Source organism: Hemicordylus capensis, chromosome 16 (genome assembly GCF_027244095.1).
Source record: "Hemicordylus capensis ecotype Gifberg chromosome 16, rHemCap1.1.pri, whole genome shotgun sequence".
Classification (NCBI taxonomy): Eukaryota; Metazoa; Chordata; class Lepidosauria; order Squamata; family Cordylidae; genus Hemicordylus; species Hemicordylus capensis.
The window spans coordinates 11,825,870-11,832,973 of NC_069672.1; the positions used below are offsets into that span (position 1 = coordinate 11,825,870).

General features: G+C 45.6%; 1 protein-coding gene and 1 long non-coding RNA gene across 4 annotated transcripts in view; one reads left to right on the forward strand and one right to left on the reverse strand.

Moving 5' to 3' along the window:
- Window positions 1-3,463, forward strand: part of MXRA8 (matrix remodeling associated 8) — a 24,397-nt gene extending 20,934 nt beyond the window's left edge. The window contains exons 8-10 of the mRNA XM_053281456.1: window positions 698-774; window positions 1,459-1,536; window positions 2,886-3,463. Of these exons, the coding sequence (XP_053137431.1) occupies window positions 698-774; window positions 1,459-1,536; window positions 2,886-2,911 (181 nt within the window). The 3' untranslated portion in view covers window positions 2,912-3,463. The remainder of the gene's footprint in view (window positions 1-697; window positions 775-1,458; window positions 1,537-2,885) is intronic.
- The window catches only part of LOC128338690 (uncharacterized), an 8,414-nt gene extending 1,310 nt beyond the window's left edge, over window positions 1-7,104 (reverse strand). The window contains exons 1-3 of one of the 3 annotated variants that reach the window (XR_008312674.1): window positions 6,937-7,104; window positions 4,016-4,321; window positions 668-1,449 (exon numbers count right to left, since the gene is read on the reverse strand). This is a non-coding gene — a long non-coding RNA (uncharacterized LOC128338690). Of the gene's footprint in view, window positions 1-667; window positions 1,450-4,015; window positions 4,322-5,118; window positions 5,537-6,009; window positions 6,589-6,936 lie in introns of those variants that run through there. The other 2 variants (XR_008312676.1, XR_008312675.1) reach the window with 2 other exon arrangements.

Here is a 7,104-nt window from a genome sequence, read left to right on the forward strand (position 1 = left end):
CTTCGAATCGATTTGACTCGGAACTGCTTGCAGAGAATGGGATGCGATCAAATTGATTCCAATTCGGGCAAACGCAAATCAATTTCAAATCGAATTGGAGCGAATTCTATTCGAGTTTAGGCAAATTTGAGTCGAGTTGAACGAATCTCATTCTGTGCAAGCGGTTTCGAGTCGATTTGAATCCGATTTGAATTTGAATCAATTTTGGGTACTTCCCTAAAACGTTTTCTTCTAAGATATAAATACTTACAAGGCAGACTTTGATCTTTGCCTGGTTAACAATTCTGGCCTTGGCTATTTGGATTATCCAGGTATTTGTGAAGTACCTTCACTCCCTAACATTCCTGTCTATTCCCCTGTCTGCCTTTCCTATTCTACTTAGACCTGCTACCACAGTTTCTTCCTGCAAATCCTAGTCTTTGAAGCAGCATCAGTGAGTAATATCTGGTAGCCACCAGACATCAACAGCCTTCAGTACTCATTGACACAGGCATATCTCAGACACCCATGTCCAGGTTAGGAACATCTTTAGTTTTGGAAGAGCCTAAAGAAAAAGGCAGTTTCCAAACTCTGTATGGTCACAGCAAAAAGCACTGCCCTGGATCATTGTATGGAAAAGCAAAAAATAAATCATCTAAGCAAAAGGAATATATTTGGTTGAGCTCACCTTTTGTAATTCCCTCCATTGCTTTGCCAGGAAAGACGTGAACCTCCGGGAGTTTACCGTTGACACAGCCGATTTGTCCACCCTCAAAAGTGAAAACATTAAGCTGGGTAAGTGATGAAGGTGGTTTGGGGTGATTTGATACTGAGTGGAAGAATAAAAGGTGGGACTGGAAGCGGGAAGCTCTATCTATGGCGGGCACCTATTGGATAGTACCTGTGACGTCCCACCCCCATCTTTCTCACCCATCCCCAGAATAGTATGGCAACTCTATTTAAATTGCATTTAAATAGATCTCAGGAGGAACCCGAATATGGATAGATTGTACACATGGTGCTTTAAAATATTTAAAGAGGCAGCTAGCCTGCCCGAAGCACAGGGAAAAGGACAAGATGGCCGAACCAGTGTGTGATTCACTGACACGTCTGCCTGTCTGTCTTATTCATATCCTACTTTTCCTGCAAGGAGCTCAGGATGGCAAAAATGGTTCTCCCTGGGGTGGGGTGTGGCTGAGTTTTCAAAAGCAGGCTGTGGGATCTCTTAAGTATCTCTTAAGTATCCAGCAATGCTCTTGGTTAGGGCTGAGCAAGGATCTGGACGCCGTCTAACCCTTTAACCACTACACCACGCTGCCTGCCATTTGCAAAGTCAAGAGGAAACAACTCACACCTGTCCCCAATAATCCTTAATCCATACGCCCTCTTTGGGGTTGCAGGCAGTGTATATACGTGTGGCTTTCTTCCCCTCTAATCCGGGCTATTTTCTGAACAGAGTTTCTTCTTTTCCTGCCACAGATTACAGAAACAATATCCTGAAGGAGAAAGCGGAGCAACACCGGGTCCTCCCAGCCAAGAACATAGACTTAGATAAAGGTAAGAGGAAAGTCGTGATGGTGACCCATTTCCTTTCCTGTATGCCCCACTGCATGATGGGGAAAGGTGTGCCCCCTTCCCCAGTGCCTGCAAAGCAACTATTAGTTGGTAAGCTTTTTAACATAGGGGTTCCCAACCTTGGGTTGCCAGATGTCGTTGGACTACAACCCCCTTCATCCCACAACAGCTTTCATACCTACAGACCCGTATATGCGCACCCTTTATGCAGATTGTACCATGCACGCTGAACATAACATATGAATAAGGCTATAGAGGCCGCTAAAATCATCCGAATACTGCAGAAACAGCATGTTCTTCAGCCTCTTCTGGAATACCAGGAAGCAGGGTGCCAGAACTGCATCATGTGGCAAGGGGTTCCACCTGGCGGGTGTCACCACCAAGAAGGCCCTCTCGTGTGCCTTTGTTGCCTTATTTGCTTTGGTTTTGGTGTCTTTGTGAGTTAGCTTTCTCTTTCTAGTTTTTAATTGGTTTGTTTTTTAAAATCAGCCTTTTCAAGCCTAAAGCAATATTTTAGATTGTTGTAAATCTGTACAAATGTTAGCTCTGGGAATTGGCCTCTTTATGGGTAGAGGAGGCGGTTAACAAAGGCTCAGACCACGAAATGTAAAAACGTTGGCGAAATCTTGGCATGAAATCCCATCACATCTACAGACTCCATCCCATGATATTCCATCACGTCTACATCACATCTACAAATTCACTGATATGTGAATCATCAGAATTTTTTTTTTTTAAAGTTCCTAGGCGGTGGGGCGGGGGGGAGCACAGAAAATGTGTTTCTGGTGTGGAAAGGTGCCACTTTCCCCCGTATGTTACGTTTCTGAAAGAAAAAGCCCCTGGTGGCGCAGTGGTAAAACTGCCGCCCTGTAACCAGAAGGTTACAAGTTCAATCCTGACCAGGGGCTCAAGGTTGACTCAGCCTTCCATCCTTCCGAGGTCGGTAAAATGAGTACCCAGAATGTTGGGGGCAATATGCTAAAATCATTGTAAACCGCTTAGAGAGCTCCAGCTATAAAGCGGTATATAAATGTAAGTGCTATTGCTATTGCTAAAAACAATCGTGTATTTCACATTAATGCTTCCATCCTAAACAAACAGTTGCGGACGTGAGCCTATGAGCAAATGCTCTTTATAGATTTACTGACCGGTGACTCTGGAAAGGAAAGACTGAGCATGTTAAAAGTGCATTTCCTTCAGGTGACCCATGGGGTCCTGCAATCTGGGGGTGGCAAACAGGTTCAGCCCTAACTTCTCTGGAAGCCTAACGTGTTCCCTACTGTAACTATGAATTTGATGTCGCTAACCTTCCGTTTCCTTGTTCGTTTCAGACTTCAGGAAAGAATACTGTAAATGAAGGTGACAACCCAAAGCGACTGGCTGGTCCAGAAGCACCGAGAAGAATTTAATAAGCAAGAGAAGCATGGTGGTTCCCTTACAGCACCCAGTTAACGAAGAGCTCTCTGTAGACTTCCTTCCTCTCTTGGGTCGGGGGCTAACAGAATCATAGATGACACTTAAGCGTCCTCTTTATTATCCTATATGATGATCATTCAGGAAAGGTGGTGTGTGTGTGTGTGATTTTCTTTCCTTTTTTTTTTGGTTAACTTTCCCCCCTTTCTGCCACTTATTCCTTTGTTCCTCTCTTGCGATAATTATTTGGTTTTAATTGCATTGATATTTTGAGATTATTTCCCCTCCACCCCCAGAAAACCTTTTTATAAAAAATAAGCTGGAAAATTTAGGAGCTTGGCTTGATGTTAAAATACAAAACAGATATTGTGGTCCCTCTTATGGTACTGACATTTAAAGGTTGTTTTTTTTTAAAAGATGTCTGTATTGAATTGGACCTGTTTCTGTGAGTGTTGGAATGTGCTGGCTTTCAGATTACACAGAACTCTTTGTCAAACCCCTTTGGCTGAAGAATCTGATTTGCTCTGCCTTTGCTCACCTAGGGAGAGGAGAGCTGGTCTTGAGGTAGCAAGCATGACTTGTCCCCTTAGCTAAGCAGAGTCTGCCCTGGTTGCATATGAATGGGAGACTTGATGTGTGAGCACTGGGAGATATTCCCCCACTTAGGGGATGGAGCTGCTCTGGGAAGAGCATCTAGGTCCCATGTTCCCTCCCTGGTAGCATCTCCAAGATAGGGCTAAGAGAGATTCCTGCCTGCAGCCTTGGAGAAGCCGCTGCCAGTCTGTGAAGACAATACTGAACTAGATGGACCTATGGTCTGACTCAGTATATGGCAGCTTCCTATGTTCCTATGTTAGAGGAGAACCATGAGGGACAGGCTTGGGGCAGCCCCCAGGCCTTTCTTGAGGATATAAGGGTGCAGTTGGAGATGAGAGGTCTAAATTTGTGTGCCTTGGGAACCGAAAGGGCTGGGGTCCCATTTCAGGGCCGGCTGACGAGGAACTACTTTTCAAAGCTGGCAACAGAGCAGAAGAGGAAGGTTGCTCACCCAGTGATGGGAGTGGATCTCGATTCTTCGAACTCAGCAGTGCCTCACAAAGCACTTGGCTAGGAGCTCTGTCTGTCTCCGTCGGAAGCCAAGTTGGCTCTCTTGCCAGGATGGTGATAACATCTCTCCCAGTTGGTCTCTTTTGTCTGCATCTGTCCTTTCCATGTCCATGAGTCAGCAACTGGATCTGGCCACTTGCTTCTTCCAAGAGTCTCACGCCAACCGATTTGAAACGGGGTCGCTTACTCACCCGACTCCTTCCACGCTGAAACGTTCATTCCGGCTTGCCCAGAATTGCCAGGCTGCCTAACGGAGAAAGCAAATGAAGGCTTTATTCTCATTTCCCACAACAGTGGTAATCTTTGTACCCGGGATAATTTCAACAACAAGGGGTGGGTGGTCTTTTCCCCAAACTTTCTAGCTTAAAGGGAGCCTCTCTGGCAAAGTTTCTGTCAAGTAAATCCATGGATACCCACCATGCAGCCTCTCTTTTCTGCAAAGGATTCTGGGACGTGTCCTAGCAGAGCGCATACACAGAACGCTTGGCTCTCGCTATTGCTCTGTGTGAACTGAGAACACTGCACCCTGGGACGCTGTGAAAATCACAATTCTAGAAAGACCCAAAGACTTAGCTACGCTTCCCTCCGAAGTATGTCAAGTCATACAAAGGAGTGAAGAGACTGAGCTGCAAATCGAGATGTCCCGGGTTCGAGTCTCATCTCTGCCATGAACAGATTATCCATTTATTTAGTACTTATTAAAATTTTCTTATATACCGCCTCCTCCAAAAATTCTAGGCGGTGAACAACTATGAGACCAATACCAATTAATATAATAATAATAAATAATAAATAATAATAAATAGGCAAATGCCCGGCAAAACAGGTGGGTCTTAAACAGGGTCTTAAAAGCAGCCCAGGGAGGGGGCTGAATGAATTAGGTGGTCGTAAGTTAGAAGTGGTGCAGCAGGGAAATGCTTGACTAACAAGCAGAAGGTTGCTGGTTCGAATCCCCGCTGGTACTATATTGGGCAGCAGCGATACAGGAAGATGCTGAAAAGCATCATCTCATACTGCACGGGAGGAGGCATAGGCACACTTTACCTTTAAGCTAGATACTGTTTCCTCAGCTCCTCCTTGAAATTTGGGGATAATCGTATCTACCTTTTTGTTCACTCATTACAATTACAATATCTGTGATTAAGCTGTAGAAATGCTGCATATTATTATCACCCACCCCATCGCTGCGGAGGAACTGGGTGGGGAAAAAATATTTTAGCAAGTTGACACTGGACATTATTGCCTACACATTTATCTACAAGATTTTAGACCATACAGACGGCTCTCCCTGTCAAAGCTCGCCAGCAAAGCTGTAAAACAGTTCACCCCCAGCAAAGAGCCAAACTCTGGGAAGTGGCAACCATTTGAATGTGTCAAATAAAAGGTGGGTGCTGATTCCTGGAGATGCCAAGAGAGCTGGCAACCCTCCCTACCTCACAGGGTTGTTGTGAGGATACACAGAACCATGTACACCGTTCTGGGTTCCTTGGGAGGAAGAGCGGGATAGAAATGTAATAAATGTTATTTATCTTAACATTTAGATCCCACTCCTTCTCCCAGGAGCCCAGAGTGGTGTGCATGGTTCTGTGTATCCTCACAACAACCCTGTGAGGTAGGCTCAGCGGAGAGAAAAGTGACTCACCCAGAGTCGTTCAGTGAGTTTCACACTCAAATCTACCCCCAAAAAACATCTTTCTCCCCCACCCCATATAAATTAAATTAAGTGTTTCCTCAAGCTTTCCCTCTATCTGCATCCAAGGGCATTCCAGCTTCAGTTGCATAAATTTCAGTGGTATTTAGTTCTGACAGACAGCTTGGCTGCTACCTCGTAAGCTCTGCCAACTCTATCTATCTATCTATCTATCTATCTATCTATCTATCTATCTATCTATCTATCTATCTATCTATCTATCTTTTAAAAAAATCTTGATTTACAAAAAAGAAAAAGCCAGATTTTGCACGTGTGCCTGCTTCCACCGCCAGCTGACGGGAAACGCAGGACGCCGCATCTGCTCCAGTCATCAGGACGATGCTGGAAGCGGGAGTGTTTTCTCTCTGGAAAAGGAGCCAGCAGCTTCTATCCTGCGGTGACCTGGGGTTTTTTGGGTGTTTTTTTTTTTTTGCCAAATGCCGTTATAGCTCAGCTATTCAGAAGAAAGAAGAGAGGGGGTGGACTTTGGCACAGAAAAGAGGGGCTTTCTGCCCCTGATGTTGAAATCAGTATCGGCTTGTGTGTGTGCCCAGGCATGGGAGTGTGCATGCACGGCTTTCTGCAGGCCGAGTGGCCGTCGCCGTGGCAACCAGTGGACGGTGGCGGTCTTTTACAGACCCAACGCTAGGCCTCTGCTCAGGCCGGTTCGCTTGACCCCCGGCTATTCAGGGGGCGTTTTCTCCTCTGAACCTTTTTGAGTTTTTGCCTTTGTGCAAGCCATTCTGTGCAGGCCAGACGGCGGGTTGTCCAGAGGCCATATTCCGTGGACGTCTGCCGGCCCTGCTGGACCGTCCGTCCAGGGACTGGCTTCCATCTTGAACGCGACGATTGAAAGGACGCCCCCAGAGCAAGCCATCTGGGCGGCTTAATGCTCTTTGTCGGTTTTATTATTCGTCGGGAAAGTTGATATCCTGTCCTTCCAGGGCACGGCGGCTTGAGGGGCCCCACAAACTTATTATTTATTATTTTAAAAATTGTTGTTTTTAAAAATTTGATTTCTATACCGCCCTTCCAAAAATGGCTCAGGGCGGTTTACACAGAGAAATAATAAATAAATAATAACAGCAGCAGCAAATAACCATAGCAAACAATAAATGGCGAGGAAACAAAATTCAAGGAGACAGGAGAGGAGTATCAAACTGGACGAAAACCTGGCTTTTAGGCGGACGTCCTGGCTAAATTTACTCAGCAGTACTACTTAGGAGTTGACCCTACTGAATGGTCTTGTGGTAGTAAGCATGACTTGTCCCCTTTGCTAAGCAGGGTCCACCCTGGTTAACACTTGAATGGGAGCTGTGTGAGCACTGTAAGATATTCCC